At 38.1% G+C, this 18,018-nt stretch overlaps 1 protein-coding gene across 3 annotated transcripts in view; it reads left to right on the plus strand.

Annotated features, from left to right (window-relative positions):
* Positions 1-6,492: 6,492 nt before the first annotated feature.
* prex2 (phosphatidylinositol-3,4,5-trisphosphate-dependent Rac exchange factor 2) overlaps positions 6,493-18,018 on the plus strand; it is a 108,137-nt gene continuing 96,611 nt past the window's right edge. Inside the window, exons 1-2 of one of the 3 annotated variants that reach the window (XM_043226723.1) lie at positions 6,496-6,669; positions 6,783-6,950. In XM_043226723.1, coding sequence (XP_043082658.1) covers positions 6,813-6,950 — 138 coding nt within the window. In that variant the 5' untranslated portion in view covers positions 6,496-6,669; positions 6,783-6,812. Of the gene's footprint in view, positions 6,951-18,018 lie in introns of all 3 variants that reach the window. The other 2 variants (XM_043226724.1, XM_043226722.1) reach the window with 2 other exon arrangements.

Consider the following 18,018-nt stretch of genomic DNA (forward strand, 5'->3'; position numbering starts at 1 on the left):
TTCAGAGAAAATTCCAAATAGTTTCCAGACAGTTTGCAGAATGATAAAATGGGTTGTTCCCTTAATGTGTGCACACGGAAAAGTAAACGTTTGCAAAACTGGAAGTTTTAAAAATGCAGAGAACTGGCGTTTTCATTACAAATTTGTTAACTAAGCCAAGCGTTCTTGAATATATTCGGTTAGCTAGTGATGGTTTATAACCCATATCTGTATGTGGCTTTGGTGTGTGTGTGTGTTTTTTCCCCTGCTGGTTTTATAATCCACCCAGATGACTAACTAACCAACTAACTAAATACATAAATGTATAAGACACCGGTAAGTTTTTCTCCAATTTATTGGTCTATAGATGAAAATAGCACGCACTTTCTCTACCGACCAACAAGCCTGGTTGAATGGTTATAAGTGCAGACCGATTATGTTTATTCTTTCACTTCAGTTATCCTATCATCCCAGAGATGGCTTTTAATAGGTAGCAACTGGCATTTGTTTGGAGTAGCACCCTCCAGCTCTTGGTGACTCCCGTTAATTGTAGCTACAGCATTCCTCCGTTTGATTCTGTATTTATCAGTCTGTAGTGCGGTTAAAGGTCTTGAACCAGCAGGGCTTTGTAATTGCACGGCAGCAGCACATTTTTCAAATGCTTCCCCCTGTGTCAACACTCCGCCACCTGTTTTACACCCAATTACCGTGCAACAAATTACCCTCAGACAGGCACTGACAGGAAAGCTGATCCTGGAAAAGCTTCTCCAATGTGGGAAACGAACACCTTGATGGAGAATTCTTTGGGAGCGCGGTTTGCAAAAATATTTAATGAAACGTAAAATTAATATTTCATCATTCTCGCTCTGCACACGTGGTTATTATAGCAATGGCGTCTTCTAGCTAAGTTCGAGGAGGCAATTAGCATTTCACGGCGACTTGAATTTCACATTCGCCTTTCCCTTTCTTGCCGATGTCCACCGTAATTTTTGTCCTCGAGTGCAATTAGCCAGCCCACCGAAAAGAATCACGAAAACCCCTGCGTTCAGCAATAACAAAAATAGACGTTTACCAGCTTCCCACATGGGCTGCCCAACAGAATCGTATTTCTGACCGGCGGTTGAGGTTTGCACTCAAGAAAAACAGCTCTGACGTGTTTTTGAGGAATATGGACAGGTCGGCATACAGTAGCATATTCATGACTTTGTCGCTAACGAAAGCAGATCGTGTTCATGGTTTGTGGAGGACCGGAGATGTTTAAATAAATAAATGAATAAATAGGGTTGGTGGTTATATACTGAAGGTGGTTTGTTGAAGCCTCTGATTGCAGGGATGCTGTCAGGGAACATTTGAAACACCTTTATTTCAAGTCTGGAGATTAGGAAGAAGTACTTTTTTAACAGCTACTCTCTGAATAAGGTACCAATGTTTGTTCATAAGTATAAGCCATGCATATATGGATCCTATGATAACTGTTAATGGGATGAATATAATTAGTTTTTGGCATTTTAAAAGGATAACCAATTCATTTTAAGTGCATTGTTTGCATCCAATCACAGCTCATTCTCCGAATACTCTTTTTACAATAAATGCTAAGTTTTATTACTCTTATTTTTTTGCCGATCCCTTTACTTTTGGAGCACACGTGTTCCACAGACATTCATTTGTCGAGATTTTAAATCTATTCATTCTTTTATTGCCCTCCATACATCTCAATCAAAGTGAAACTTGTGTGAAGTCATTATGTAATAGAAACCAGCAAGTGAATCCCCGGTGCTAAAAAATGCTAAAAAAGGGTCACTGTCTCCCAAAAAAATGTGAAAGCCGCGGGCGAGAATCAAATGAAAACACATTTGTATCATCTTCAAACAGCCACAATGGGGTGATATCATAGTCGCGAGGAACATAGTTGTCATCCCGGGCTGCTGATTTATGGGAGATTGGGCTTTGTTATAGTGCTGCACATTTCTCACTCAAGATCTGTGTCCCATTAAGAGAGAGAGAGAGAGAGAGAGAGAGTTGGCTTGAGAAGAAAATGGATCAGTAAGACAAAACTAGCATAAAATTACCTGTGGAGGGCGAAGACAATTTACTTTCTCGAGAGCCATCCCTCCCACTCCTCCTACTGATCTTCCCGCTCTAGTGGAGACAGATCTTCTGTCATTATCTGCTGCTGAACCTCAGAAGATGAAAGCAGAAAAAAAAAAAACAGAGTTAAGAAGAAGACGCCACAAGATTTCACAATAATTCGGCTCTGTATAGGACATAAGTTACGTGTTTGGACCTTCTATAAAACTATATTTTATCTAGCCTATATTTTATTCCCACCGTTAAGCATATTCTGATTCATATTTAGTTTTTCTATTTAGTCTTCATAGAGCGATATACAGTATGCACCTCATCTTATTGATTATATTTTTGCTGCAAATTCTGCTGTTGCTTTTATCAACAGCATCATGCAAAACGACTGAGACTTAATTTTTGGAGACCCTTATTACGGATTATTGAAAATGAGCTTTCATGCAGCGTGTAACTTAAGTGAATGAAAACATCCTGCAGTTTTAAATCTGTTTTAAAGCACAATGTGTGTAAAGTCACTGTGTCTCAAAAGAAAGAGTCAGCTCTGAATCATCGAGAACGAGTCACTTTTTAAACAAATCCCAAGCCATTTTATGTTGACATCAATATAAAACATTAGCATTGGGGGACCAAAATATTAAAAATAAACCAAAATAATCATCACCCATTATAGAGCACTTTAATAACAATGTGTTGAAAAGTTTGTGTCATTGCAAAATTACTTTTGGTAAAAATGGGAACAAGAACGTACTATTACAAATTATGAAAAATATAAATATATTTAAAAATATATAAACATTTGTAGCAAACATAAAATCCATTGTTAGCAATCAAACAAATCAATGAATGAATGAATGAATAAATAAATACATACATACATAATGACAATGCAAGTAAAATCTGACCCAACTAAATCAAAGAGATCAGAATTTTTTTTTTTTTTTGCTGCTTATGATCTATTGACTTGGGCGGGAAAACTTCACCTTGTTTTGTTTTGCACGGCTGTATTTGTTCAAAACCTGGTTTTCCTACTGTTGTTTTTGGCCTTCAGTTGAATCCATACTAGTGCATGAAAATATTCACAGAGGCAGGGTGTGAAAAGATGTGTGTGTAGATGTGATCATATTTGTTTTGACCCGCAGGAACTATAGTAACCGTCTGTTATTTAATCTCGGACACCTGTCCTGGATTCTGAGTGTAGTCCCAAGATACCTGAAAGATTCAACCCACAGATCTGTATATAAAGAGTCACACTTCTTTCTCTGAGGCATGGAGGGAGATTTACTGTGCTCGCGTTAAAGAAGAGTCATCGGTCTCGTGTGACTGAAGACATTAAGACATGTGCCCTCAGACTACTGGAATAAGATGTGGGGGTGAAGTGAACTGAGACAGAGAAATATGAATTTGAAGAAACATGCCCGTATTTATATAGCACTTTATCTGTCACGGCCCTGAAAATGTTTTTTCTCCGCAGTCAGGGGTCAGATAAATTCCACTGTAGATGTTTGCAGTTGTTGGAGATGGGGTTGTGTTTAATATAAAAGAAGGGAAATGGGATTCTGTCGTTGTCTGTGATTCCCCCCTAAAAAAAAAAGAAAAAATTACGGGAGAGAGTTTGTGTAAGAATTTATCACGATACTGTAATAAATAAATGTTATTGCTGCTGTCGAATCAACTGCAATTAATTACATCCAAAATAAAAATGATATATGTGAGTACTGTGTGTATTTATGTAGAAATACACACACATACATGTATATATCTAAAAAAAATATTTACACACACACACACACACACACAACACTAATTCTGATTATTTTAAAGGCTAACGGTAGATAACAGTATAAAGCTTCTTCTGAAATTCAGCAGAAAAGGTTTTTTTGTTTACATTTGTTTTCCTATCATGGCTGGGGCTACATTGACTTCTGTTGTTTTTATACCCAGCTAATTCAATTATTCTCCATCCATTACCATCAGTGAATCCCTGCATTTTCATTTAGACGTTATCTAGCATGCCATTGTTTGTAAGATCAATGCTGCTTGTAAGTGCTGTTCGACGAGAGCCGTTTGGACTCCTCCTCTCGTGACAAAGCTGCCATCTACTGGTCAGGACACTTGTGTATACATTTCATTTCATTAAAAAAAAAAAAATACAATAAAAATCGAATTAGGCGGCATCCGCAAACAAATTATGTTATAATAGATCTAACTTCTAAATGCAGAAAGTCTCACATTAAAAAAAAAAGACTCAGTTAAATTTTATTACACTAATAAAATAGTTTTTTTTTTTTAAAATTAACAATGTGTTTATTAGGCTATTTTGTTTATTAGTGCATTTATTCCAAAATAATAACTAAAGGCAGTAATAATTTAATCAATATGTTATTTCAACACTGTAATGTACAGCATTTTGAGGATTCTGTAAAAGCATGAATATATTTGCTTAATACATTGAAACTTTATAAATAAAGACAAGCATGAAAGATATAATTTTACTTCTGATATTAATTAATAGGAATTAACTTGACATATTAGCATATTAGTTTTTATGTATTACTAGAAATGTATTAATAGTAATTATTTAATAATAATAAAAATAGTGATAATAATATTTAATTACAATTGTACACACACACATACACACACACATATATATAGTACAGATACAAAAGTTAAATTTACTTCTAATATGTTTATGTTCCGTTATTTCATTTAATGGGAATTAAATTAAAGATATAAGTGTATTATGTATATACTGCTTTAAATTAAAAGTTGAAAGAACTTTTGTTTTTGAAAGAAAAATTGTTTAAATTGATTTCAATTTAGTTTTTCTGAGCCAAAAGTAAATATCACACTATATCACACTATCACAATATTTTCCCTGCTTTCAGTGTAACAATCTTGTCAGGCATATTTACAACAAAAATAAATGCATGACACATTAAAAGATAAATTACTTTCACCCCAAAGACTAATTGGTTGTTATTAAATTTTTTGTTTTTATATATATATATATATATATATATATATATATATATATATATATATATATATATATATATATATATATATATATATATATATATATGGCAGAGTTCAAGTCCATGTGTTTTAGACGTAACACTAGAGGGCAGTCTCTGCTAGCAATAAAGCAGTGTCACATCCTCTCACTCACTCTGATTCTGATGCTGCTGTATCCCATGTCTTCATAAACTAAACATGTCTCTGTTCACGTCAAAACATTTTAACCCAGGCCAGTAGATGATCTCTAATTTGACCACAGCGGAGCTTCTCCAGAGGATACTGTGCTCAGCGAGTCAATAACTGGGCAATATTAAATATTTGGCTCGGCTGATCAAATTTTATTGAGCTATTTCAATTTGGCAGACACCGCACAGGGCAAACACTCGGTCCGCAGAGGAAAGTAAGCAGACCGGTGCTGAGAACACAAGAGCACAGGCCATATTTCAGAGACCTCCTTGCTTCAGAGTCAAATATCATCCTGTAGAGCCGAGGAAAGGGCTCAGCTATGACAAATAAAAGTGGATGAAACCCTGTCATGAAAATAAAGCATGTAATATATGTATATGTACAGGATATCAGCAGCATTGCAAAAAAAAATTAAATAAATAAATAACCCGCCATTATTATTTTAAAGAGATATTTTAACACACATAAAGTTTTGAGTCATAGGTTGTTTTGGAAATATTCAATAATGTTTTAAAGTTAATTGTAAACAAATAATATATAATACTTATAATTTTATTGCATTAATTAGCAAGAAAGTCATGGGATTAGTAGTTTTTTTTACAGTGAAATAAATGGCGTAGAAACTATTTTCAGTCAGACGTTGCATGAACATTTCATAATTACAAAGAAACAGCAAGTAAAGCATTGAACTAAACATGTTTAGAAAAAACTGGGGGGATTCAACGATATCAACAATAAAATTGTTTTTGCAGCGTAGGATAAATTTTAGTCCTCTGAAAGGGGAACATATTGTGTAATGTCTGATGAATTTTCTTTTTAACTTTTTCTTTTTCGCTCTTTCTAACGCTTTAATGGTTTCAGGGAAAGTGGGAGATGGATTCATCGAGGCATGCCATGTAAGACACTTTAATGGGTTTATGTTAAAGTAAAAAAAAACCTGAACAGTTGCATATAAGCTCCATTTCTTTTACTTTTGTATTGCAAAAAATGTTAGAACACACGTTTCTCACTTTAGTATTTCAGATGAAAAAAAAAGCTTAAATAATCTGTGGGAGAATTTTAAACCTATCCCCACGTTATCATTACATCATTGCGTGTTGTTACATAACTCTTTAATGTCGTTCAGCTTTTCAAAGTAATGTAACTAATATAGGTGTCTGGGAAAGGCTTGCATTGTAATTACCCCCAATGTCATCAACATTTCCCCACTGTGCTGGCACGAATTCCCAGCCATTTATTTCCTGTCCTTTTCATGCTGGAGGGAGGCTGGATTTAGGATGAAGGTCTTGGGAGTCACATGGAGCAAAGTTTTTGATTGATGTCCAAAAGCCATTACTACACTTTTCTCAGGCGCGTAGAGTAGTGCTGAACTTTGACGCCGCTTCTGAATGCAGCCGATTGGTAGATTGTTTTTAAATTGCGTTCATTTGTTCTGGTGAACTCGTCCGCTGCTTTTCCCATCATGTTTCAAGCCTCCAGTCGGCGTCAATTCGTTTAAACTTCTCCTCTTGCAGACTTTGAAGACTCTCAAGAAGACCGTCGAAATGACCGAGGAGAGCAAAGCCGAGCACAGAGCCGAAAGTGGGAAAGATTTAGAGAAACAGCTCCGTTTGCGAGTTTGTGTTTTGAACGAACTTTTGAAGACCGAACGGGATTATGTTGGGACGCTGGAGTTTCTCTCGGTAAGTGAGACTTGTTTCGTGGGATATTTTTACATATCTGTCGAATGTCGATAAGGAAGCATCGCCCACCTTTTCGGACAGCCGACCGGGACGCTCCGGTTATAATCACGTAAACGCACGCGACTCCAAGCGCGCGCATCATGTTGAGTTCCCGGGCGCGTGAGAGTTTAGAAGAGTCAGCGAGTTCTTGCTGAACGGCGTGATGAACGTTAAACTTTGTGCACTTTTACAGTAGACCGCTTATTTCATTCATGAAAACAAACAGGCGTTGCGACTTTACTATAGTCTGCTAAACGACAGTTATTTAGAAGACTTATTAAACAAAGAACTAAACTTTTGTGATGTGGAAACTAGAAAACGTGCGAACGGCACGCTGTTGCTATAGTTACTCTGTCAGGTAGGGTCTTTTTGGCGCAGTATGAAAATACTTTTATCGCTGTTGAAACACTTAAGTCTCTTATTAAACGCACGAATGCTTATTTGCAAAAATGCGTGATTTTTAGTCATTCATTTGGTTCCAAGTTTCTATTTTGCTGTCGCTTCGCTCCTTTGCAGAAACGGGCTGCACAGAACGCGTCTGTTTAGTATGCTTGAAGTGAATGAGCAGCATCAGAGGTCTTGTGGTGAACCTCGAAACCCAGACCGTGCCATGCCTGTCAATCCAGCTGATCGTTCTGGTTTGCAGCTCTATCTAAGAAGAAAAAGCAGAGAGTATTTTGTCTCAATTTAATGTGTGCTTCTTGTTTTTTTTTTTCTGCACCGAAGTGCTTCTCTTCAGCTCCTGTTGACCCCAGTCAGTGTTTGGATTCACAGAGGAATAAGTTCATTGCTCAAAGGTTTATAGCTCAGGAGACAAACTCTCAGTTGCTTATTTGTGCGTAGTTTATCAGTTTCGCCTCATTGGATTTGCTGAGAATTTATTGCAGGTATCTTGGCAAATCTGAGGCATTATTAAGAATGTCTTTATGCGATTTCAGCACGAGATTGGATTGTGGTCTTTTTTTCTTAGGAGAAACATCTCAGAAGTCAAAGACTTGAGTAGAAGTCTCCATACCTCAACTGAGATATCCACCACTGAAACTTGCAGATGAATATTACAAATTAAATTGAAAGAATTTATCCTAAACAGGATAAAATTATCGAAACATTATGCATGATTATAATCTCCATACTGGATGTCTCTAGCAGGGATGCATCTGTCCATGATTTGCTCCGGCTCAGTGAGCAGAATAGGTAAATGCTTTTGAGTCTTAGCCAAGAACTGAGGCAAAGCAGGTGGACTGAAAGTGAAAACCCCAGACTGGCACACTGCGGGACTGTACCAAATAATATCATTTCTTCCTCTACTGGACGAACAGAAAACCGTAAGCCATTGGGTCCGATAGGGGAATTGAAGACTGAAAGGAAAGGAAAAGATTATTATTTTTTTAGTTTGTGTAAAGCAGAACTTTTCGGGCACGTAAGCAAAAGATTATTTAAATAAGGAAATCAATGGCTAACCGCTTATTCATGTTTAAAGTTTGAAAACTTTAAACATGAGCAAAGGGAGCATGAAATTGAGTTTTATAAAGTCTGAAATGATTCAAGCTTAAATGAACCACCAGATGACACATCCATGTGATGGATATCCATGTTATGATTGATAAGTAGCAATGACCCATGTTTCCCACTCTTCATGCTCACATTCCCCATCTGGAGACGGTATCACAAGTGGTTCCCAAACTGATTTAGACAAAATGAAATCACTCTGTTCAGACCATTTTGGTCCAATTAAATAAATCATTAGCCTGTGGAGATCATATTTGGGAGAGAGACCTCCAGAATATGATGACTATTTTATAAACCAGGCCAGATCATTGACCACATTTGGATCGCTCATCTGTCAATCATCCATTGCACTAAAAGAAGTGTTTTTTCCTATGTATTCAGTACTTTCAGTGACTTGGAAAAGAGTGTAATGAAATGTTTTGAGACTTGCTGCCATGTTTTAATTGGCCTGTTTTTGAGCTGATTTGCAACCTCAGACACTTTGATTTAACAGTGCCAGTTTATTCAGATTATCCCCAATTGGTTTACCGTTCCAGCCAAACATTTGAGTTTGTTTTATTGCCAGTGCTAAACATGATTGCTTCATTCTAACAGAGGTGAAAAAGTCCTTCTTTTGATGATGAAAGCGTGCCGTTATACCCCCGAGTGCGATTAGGAGGTCAAGGAGGGAACTTTATCAATCCATGTCTCTGGGAAATATCACCCACATGCTCTCAAGGATCAAAGCCTCCATGGGTGCCACTGCGGGTCTATGACTGATCGCTTTCAACCGATCATCTTGCACAGTAATGCCCAACCAGAATTCCTCAATGTCTACACCAAAAAAAAAACGGGCAGTGTTTGGGGGGCTAAAGGAAGCCTGTGCAGAATTGAAGTTAGATGATAACAACAGGCCACGGTGGAGGACAATGGCTGTTGGGGGTGGTGTTTCATGCCCCGGAGGGCCTAGAGGACCGGTGCCATGCTGAACAGAGGGCATTTTGTGTTTGTGAGAATTAGATGAAGGGGGTCGCTTCCAGACAATATGGCTCCCGGTGGAACCGGCCTGGAGGTATTGCCAGGAGATGGGGACTGTGACGTGAAAGCCCGGGCTCTTTGCCCTCTGTTTGTAAAGTACATTTCCTGGCTGAGGAATTCCGGAGAGGTTAGAAGAAATTAGGAAACAATGGCAGATAAGTTGCCTTGTTTGAATCCAGGGGAGAGTTGGCTACACCGTAGTTTAGCCCATTCATGGTTGGTTAGTTTGTTCTTGGAAAGGAATTGCTCTTAAAGTTGGTGTTCAGTGTAAAATACAAGATGCACTAACTGACATTCACTTGGCGTGCTACTCAGTTGTGTCTGGCTATCAGATGAGCCAAGAACAGTGTCTGGCAATTCGCATGAGATGGAGGAAGTCTCTTAAAAGATCTTTTCTGAGATATCCCTAGAATGGCTTACGCAACAGCTTGATAAGGATCTGATAGTGGGAGGTTACAGATAATGTTTATATTTGTTAACTGGAGGCTAAGGATGACGATCCTGTGTAACAAGTGCTTCACCGAGGAGATTTATTTCTAAGCTATTTTACTATTTATGCTCTTGCGCGTATGATATGGGTCACACATGCAGATAAAAATTAAAACTGACCAGTAGGAGCGTTCATCAGTACTTGTAGAGTGAATCAAACAGGAGCAAACAGGGGGAAAGCTTTCATGTCCTACTTCAGTAGAAAAACAGCATAATGTGTTCTCTGGAGTCTTAGCTCTGGATTAAGTGGTCCCTCTGCAGCGTTTTTCTTTCGCAATACCCTGTGGGTTTGAAGGAATTGACCACCCAATGTACTTTTTTAATGCTTAATAATAAAACTTCAAAAAGGGATTTTGCACCACAAACTGCAATTACTTTTATTTTGCTTTTGGGGTAAACACGAGTTGTAAAAGTCCCCTTAGACATTTCTTGGTCTATTTAGAAATTTGTTTGAAGATGATGTGGTACAGTTTTCAAAGTTACTTGACAATGCAGGATTTCTACTGTTTGACTCATTAGAACAAAAAATAGCAGAAGCTTACCCACAAACACAAATTAAACACAGGGCTGGCTTAAATAATTAAACCAATGCCTATTTGAGTATTTACAAATAGTCTTTTCCAGATCTAAAAAAAATAACCCAAGTGCGACCAAGTATAAATGGCCTGTAAAACACATCTGAGATGCATTCAATCACGTAGAAGGTGGTTTAAGATTATTTTACATTATCTTAAAAACGTTTTCGTATATAGCCTCATAATCTTTGGTTCTCATGCATTTTGTTTCTTGATTATTTTCTTATATAATCCATTTGTATGCTTAAATTGCTCTGTTTTCCTTTTTCTCTTGTTCTGTTTATTTACAGTCAGTCTGAGGCCTGTTGATTTGTTGGTGTCACATGACCAGCACTGGTCGGGGAGAGGGTTTATATCTTTTCCCAGGCAGGCAGTGAACCCTGCAACCCCATCCCTCGGGGTCACAGTTCTCCATCCTCAACCTCTTCCTCTTGGCATCCTGGTTTATCCATCTGTTGCTCTGGAAACATGGGGGCTTGATCATCATGCCCTTTTCACGTATTTCTCAATGGCAAACATATTTAGCAGAACTATAATTGGGTGAAGATCAACTTAAAAGTTGGTTTAAAGTTTGGGAAAAACATTCTTGAATATGTTGAAATTAAGAAATCGAGGTTAATTGTTCTCACTAAAACCTTGGCTATGGGTTCATGTCTGAGTTTTTTTGTTTGTATTTTTATTATTGTACACCCACCCCCCCAAAAAAGCAAACAAAACTATCATTAGCTGAATTTTTTTTAAGTCTGTGTTGAATGTTATACCCTCAGTGCTTAGTTTGGTTTTGACTGTTGTTTGACTCTGTTTTAGTTTCAAACATTTGCTCTCAAACGATTGTTTGTTTGCGTTGATCCAAAAAGTTTCGTTTTGACACTTTTGTTTGAGCCTCGAAATATTTTCTACTTTTAAGTCTCAAAACGTTTGCTCTCCGGTTTTGCCTGCAAAACTTTTTGCAAGCACATCAGTGTGTTTTACTTAATATTTACTTAAGCAAATTAAGAAAACAAAAACTAAGCTCGAAGGGTGTGGTCATCAATCACGGATGAATGACAGATGCTTTTTATATCGGTCTGTTTCCACTTGAATGATTTGAAGTTATTAAGGGGGCAAAAAAATAAGGGGGATAAAGAGGATAAAACACTTAATCTTTATTTTAAGTATTTGAGACATTAAGTAGGCTTTTGGAATTCAACCAAAAGAAAAGTTTGCAAAACAGGATCTACAATAAAGACACAAAAACGACTCCCTACATGTTGAGTTTAAAGGGCTGGAAGTATAATAAAAGATTAATTGGAGTGAAGACTCGGTTGACTCAGCCATCACTGTCACCTTTTCCCTTTTTCAGCCAATCAGAAGCTAGCACTGCTTTCTTTTTCACTTTAACATGCTCTCTATCCCTGTCTCTTGCCAATCTTTACAGCCTTCACCTCCTGCATATGTTCCATCCATTATGTCCCAATACTTTGTTTACAAGGAGTTGCATTTTCCCCACGCTACTCGGAGGATCATTAAGATCCAATCTTACTAATGAGTTTGGCTTTCTTTTTCCACTGTAAGGTCATAGAAGTTCTCATGCATCGCAGACAGACGTTATAACCAATGGAGGCCTTCCTTTATCTTATCCTGAGCTGCTTTTAAGCAGTATGCTTAACTAGCTCCCTGAGGCTCGGGGCAGGTCGCCTCATTCTAAATGCACAGCGTGAGCGCAAAATGTGTCAGCCATTTTTCTATTCTAGTGACAGTCCAATTCATGGAAGAGAACATTCTTTCTGTGGCCCTGAGGGAATTTAGAGGTGAAGTTCGGCATTCAGTCTGAATTTACATGATGGTGCATAAGAACAAGGAAGTTGTTGCTTGTGGGGAGGAATTGTGACCTTCCTGTGGTTGTTTGTTTCCGTGATGGAGCTATAGGCGTCTTATCACCTGTGAAAGCCCTCCATCATTTGCTTGCAGTTAAATTCGTCTGAGGTGATTTTGTTTATATGGCCTTCTGGGACTTTCACTCAACTCTCATCACCCCAAAAATTGTTTTATTGCATTGTTTTGCTTATGCAAAGCAATTGGTTTTGGTCCCCCTGGGACCACCGTGGTATTACAATGAATATAAACCGAACTTCATGCATGTTTTACAATGAGCTTTACACTCCGTGTCCCTTACGTTGGTGTGCAGTCTTGTGTGTCATGTTTGTGAGTGCACAGGGGGCTACGAGGGGCTCTAGCCGGTGAGTTCCTTCAGCTTTTGTGTCAGCGTGAGCAGGATTTCCTTCCTTCCTGCCCCTCCTCTCCTTTTACATTGTGCTCTGCTTCCCCTGCACATAGAGCTGGCTGCGGAGGCACACGGGCCGCTCCACACGACTAGAGTCTATGCCAGGGCATCTGTCTCAGATCAGGCTCTGGAAGACAGCAGCTGAATAAGAAACCATTTGTCAGATGTTTTTTGGTAATTTTTTTGGAAAAAAGCATGGGCTATCATGACATTTTTGGGCGATACTTTGTCTCCAATGAGGTTTTACTGTGGGCTGTTAGTAGGAGAAGAATTTATGCTTGGCCAGTTTTAATTCGGCACCCACTGGACATCTGTGGCCCCGTGAAACAGCAGCCCATGCATGGTGTTACAGTTGCAGCAACATGATGAACAACCAGTCATGATCATTTATGTGCGTAAAGTGAAGAAGAAATCAAAATGAACCCCATTTAGTTACCCTAGTTAGAAAAATGTCACTTATATTTAAGGTGCTTAAATGTATTTGATTTATTTCTATTTAAATATAAAGAAACCATGCTTCACAGAATGTCTAGAATAAAATAAAACAAAACAAAAAATAGACACATACATAAACACACATACACATTTCATTTCATTTGTGTTTCATTTACATTACATTTTGTAATCCATGATGCACGCATGATTTCTTATTTCTTTCTTTATTGTATTATTATTTTTCTTAAAAATATACACACGTGTGTGTGTATTTATATACATAATAAATATACACAGTACACACACATATTTTGTGCAAAATGGACAGGTCATTATTTAAATCTGGAATATCTTTGAATTTACAAATCCTAGAGAACTTTTGAGATCACAACTGCAAAAAGTATATAACACTGTGGTTTTTATTTGGCTATACACACAAATGCATGTGTGTGTGCATTTATACAGTACACACATAATAAATATATACAACACACACAGATATTATGTAAACAAAAGCTTTTATTTTGAAATGCGATTACTCATTTGACATCACTGCTTTTTATTCATTTATATTGTGAGCTCTACACTTGCTGGTTAATTTTGTGTATTGACCTCAAGGCATAATTGTAGAATATTGGAAGATATTTACATTAAATTAATTTCTTAAAATGCCTGGACCCCAAAGTACAAAACAGGAAAATCCAATGTAAGGTGTACGGCATATGCTCCAATATTCTCAGTGTGGTGTGGAAAGCGAGTGGCTAGAAACAGTGAGCTGGAGGAAGTGTGGAAAAGACCGACCGGCCACTATAAATCAAATCTGTCCTTGGTGTCCTTTGTTATTTTGGTTTGTTGTTGTGGCAACAGTTCACAGTCATTGTGTGAAAGTTAGCATAGTGTGTAGTACAGTGACTGAGTTCCACAATATCCTGTATAGCATATCAAAGTGTTTCCTCCTCTTACGTCCCCACAAAGCCATCTCATGATGTGCTCCCTCACACAAGCAGACAGCGGAGGAATGACAAGTTAATATGAGAGATGCGCAGGCAAAGCAATGAAGTTTCTTGATGATATCACATATAGACACGCGTAAGTCTAGCCCGGTTCGGTGATTTTATCGGCGGAGGTCGCCAGGTTGCTATTGTTATTGGTGGGCTGCGTGACTGTCCATAGCTTTTGAAAATCTCGGCACAAATGAGGTGTACTGTCTGTAAAAACTCTATGTCAATCGTTTTTAACAAGGACTTCGTGTTCAGGCCACCAGTCTGGATTGACAGTAAAATGTCTTGAGAATGCACAATTTGTTATTTACAAAATAGCCAAGACCGCCTGCTTTCTTTCGATATCTGTCTGTATGAAATGTCCAGCTAAACCACACTGAATTAGAGCCATGTTTCTGTGACGCACATTATGCGTTTGTATTCTCCTCCTGGGTTCTGAGTCATTACTAACTGGATCATTTTATTAGTCAGAGACCTTAATTTCAAATCCATCATCATGACGAAGCGTATCCGCTCCTTTTCCTTTAGCTTGCGTGTGGACAAAGACATCAGGTGCAATGGCTGGTGTTTTGTTTAGTTTACTGTAAATTGTGCCACAAGTTTGTAACCCGTTGTCCAAATGCCAACCGTATCTAAATGTCGGGCCTGTTGATGACAGCGTTTTAAGAAAAAATGCATATTTAAATGCATATTTGTGAGAAGTGAAGAAAGTTGAAACATAGAGAAGATAACAATTAGAAGTCAAGAATTAGAAGTACAAAACAAGGATTTGTAAAGAAAATAGGTCAGATGATTTGGTAACATTTTATTTATAAATATATGACAGTATATTATTCTATTAGCTCTAAACCTACCTTTACAGCCTTGCAGTTAGTAGTATATGTAGTTGCAAATGAGAAGCTTTCAAATTGAACTAATATACCAAGGTTATATCAATTACACATTATTTGAAACATGATAATATTTTTCTTGAGCACAATTTCTGGGATGCATGTAGGAAATCATGATTCATTTTAGACCTGATGCTCGAAACAGTTTGGGGATTTTGTCAGTTCTTTGCCAGTCCTGGCGGCAGTGCTTCTTTATCTCTGATTTGTTATTCAATCCACAAATAATCAACAGTCCAACCCAGGAGACAAATTGAACGAGCAGCGTTTCATCGTACGGGTCAGTTAAAGGCTAGCGCCTGAAAGCAGGAAACTGCAAGTACAGCCTTTAAAGCTAAGCCCAAATTCGTATTCATTGACAGACTCCATGATGCCTTGCAAAGTCTGATTCACCTCAAACCTTTACAGGATTGTTCTTTGTGACTCCACTGTGACCGGCGACAGACCTCTGGTGCCATCTTCCCTGTTTCTTGTGCTCTGCTAACTAGTCCCGGCCTCCAGCAGAGTGACTGGCATGCTGAAGGGGTTAGTGAGGGCCACTGTTCATTCATACACAAAGATGGCATTGATCCCAGAGCACTTGGAGGGGGCACTTTTGGCCGGCCCTTTTCATTGACATTCAAGCTGTCTTTAGGGATTTCCAAAAGGAAAGACAAAGTTGTTTTCTCCCTTTCCCTCCACTGACGGCGTCCAATTGCGACTAAGTCTGAGGCTCCAAGATCCCCAATCGCATCAGATCCAGTAAAAATTGGCTTTATTGAATAACCCGCTACAGAATTCGAATCAATAGCACAGTCGTGTGTGCCACGCATGCTGACCGAGCTTAAAACGCACAGTTTAAAATTCAGCTTAGTCACCATGGGTATTCAAACGCCAGTCTTTAATGGGATTTTGACCCCTTGATGCATAACAATTAGCTTTGAAATGCACATGCGGTAACACTGAATTGGCTATTATGAATAAAATAACAGGACACTTTGAAATGCTATTACACTGTACATTTGCTTGTCATTGAGACACTTGGACAGTCTGTCATGGGAACCGATACGACACAATCATGGCTCTCAAACTGTCGCACTTATCAATCTCATGAGTTGCAGTGGGATTAAAAATAAGAGGTCACATGTCAGTTTTGCTCAAATACAAGACGAGACCTGCTAGAAGAACAATTCCTGGCTTTTTTTTGTTCTGGTTTAGCTCGTGGACCAGCATAGCCTTGCTCTTTGCAAGGTTAGACCAAGAGTAGTCATATTCTCTCACGTTTTCAGAAGTTGTGTGTATTTTTTTTTTAGCAACTTGTATATTATGAGCTTGTTTGCAGTGTGTAGCCTATTGTGTTGTGTAGTCCATTTCACAAACAAATGACTCTTATGAACAGATTATTTTACTGGAAAAACACTGCGTGACCAGTATGGTATGATTCATGGGCAGATGACTCTCTTGAACCAGTTCTTTTTAGTTAATCAAAAACATGCAGCATGACCAGTGTATGTTTTTTTTTTAGTGTTATAAAGTCTGCATGAACTGGAAGTTTGCGACCGATTTTGACGTACTTCGGAGAGAAGCAAAATACTGAATGAGGAAAATAGAGGGACTGGCTTGTTTTTTCTACTACTTTTTCTACTGTGAGTAAATTAGATGTAGCAAAGTAGGCGTATACCTACACGAGTGTATTCTGTTTCATAAACAGATGACTCTTATTAACCAGTTCTTTTTAGTTTTAATCTAAACATGCAATGTGATCAGTGTATTTCAATTCACAAACCGATGACTCTTATGCACTGATTTTTAGCGGCTTAAAAACCTAGAGCATGACCGGTGTAGTTTGATCAACTGTGAACTGCTTCTTTTTAGTTAATCATAAACATACCACTAGTTCTTTTTAGTATATATGGCATGATCTAGGTAGCGTGATTAATAATCAATGACTTTGTTCTGTTTAGCATCTTAACATTGTTGCTATATGATTCACAAACAAATTGCTCTTATAAACCGGTTATTTTTAGTGAATCAAAAACATGCAGTGTGATCAGTGTAATCCGATTTAGGTCTATTACATTGAAAAGGTTATTAAAAATGAGTCAATTCCATTGCCCTTATTAACCGTTTTTTTTTTGTGTATCAAAAACATACAGCTTGAATAGTGTAATCCGATTTACTCATATTGAATTGAAAAGGTTAAAAGTGAGTCGAATCCCTTCGATGGAATCGATTCCAGCCTGTTATCAGTCCTAATCAATACCCAGTCTCATGTCCAAAAACCAAGTATATGCAAATTTCCTCTGCAGGGTTTAGCAATGGTGTCTGTGCAGTAAAGCGGATACATGCACCCAGACAGGTGGGCGTTCGTGGATGAAAACATATATTGCAAAACGGCCTTGTCTTCGTTAATAATAACAAAGTCCATGCACACATGGGTTTTTAGCATGTCCCAAACCAGCACGTTAGCTCTAAGGGCATGTATTTATAGTAAGCGTTTCCTGTGGATGTTTCCCATTGGCGTCTGCGGATCCTGATGGTGTTATTAGTCACCATGAAACACAGGCTCGTTTCATGCTCTTCTTTGGATCCTCCATGAAAAGTGTTTTGTTGCTCGTGCTGTCTTTCTCCAAATTTGGTATAAAGTCTCACACTGTCACAAAGCCTCATGGCATGCAGGCTTTGTTGATGTTGTGCAGAAATAGGCCCTGGTAAATTGAGTTTTTCCTCCACAGGAAGAAAAGCACAGGCCATTTCCTTAGACGCCCTGGTGTGGGTATGTGAAGGGGGAGGCTGATCCCAGACTTTGGTTCATCATCTGTCTGGAAGAAAAGAAAAATTAATGACTGTGGGAGAGTGCATGTCCTTTAATGA

The sequence above is a fragment of the Puntigrus tetrazona genome, chromosome 24 (assembly GCF_018831695.1).
Source record: "Puntigrus tetrazona isolate hp1 chromosome 24, ASM1883169v1, whole genome shotgun sequence".
In the NCBI taxonomy this organism is placed as follows: domain Eukaryota; kingdom Metazoa; phylum Chordata; class Actinopteri; order Cypriniformes; family Cyprinidae; genus Puntigrus; species Puntigrus tetrazona.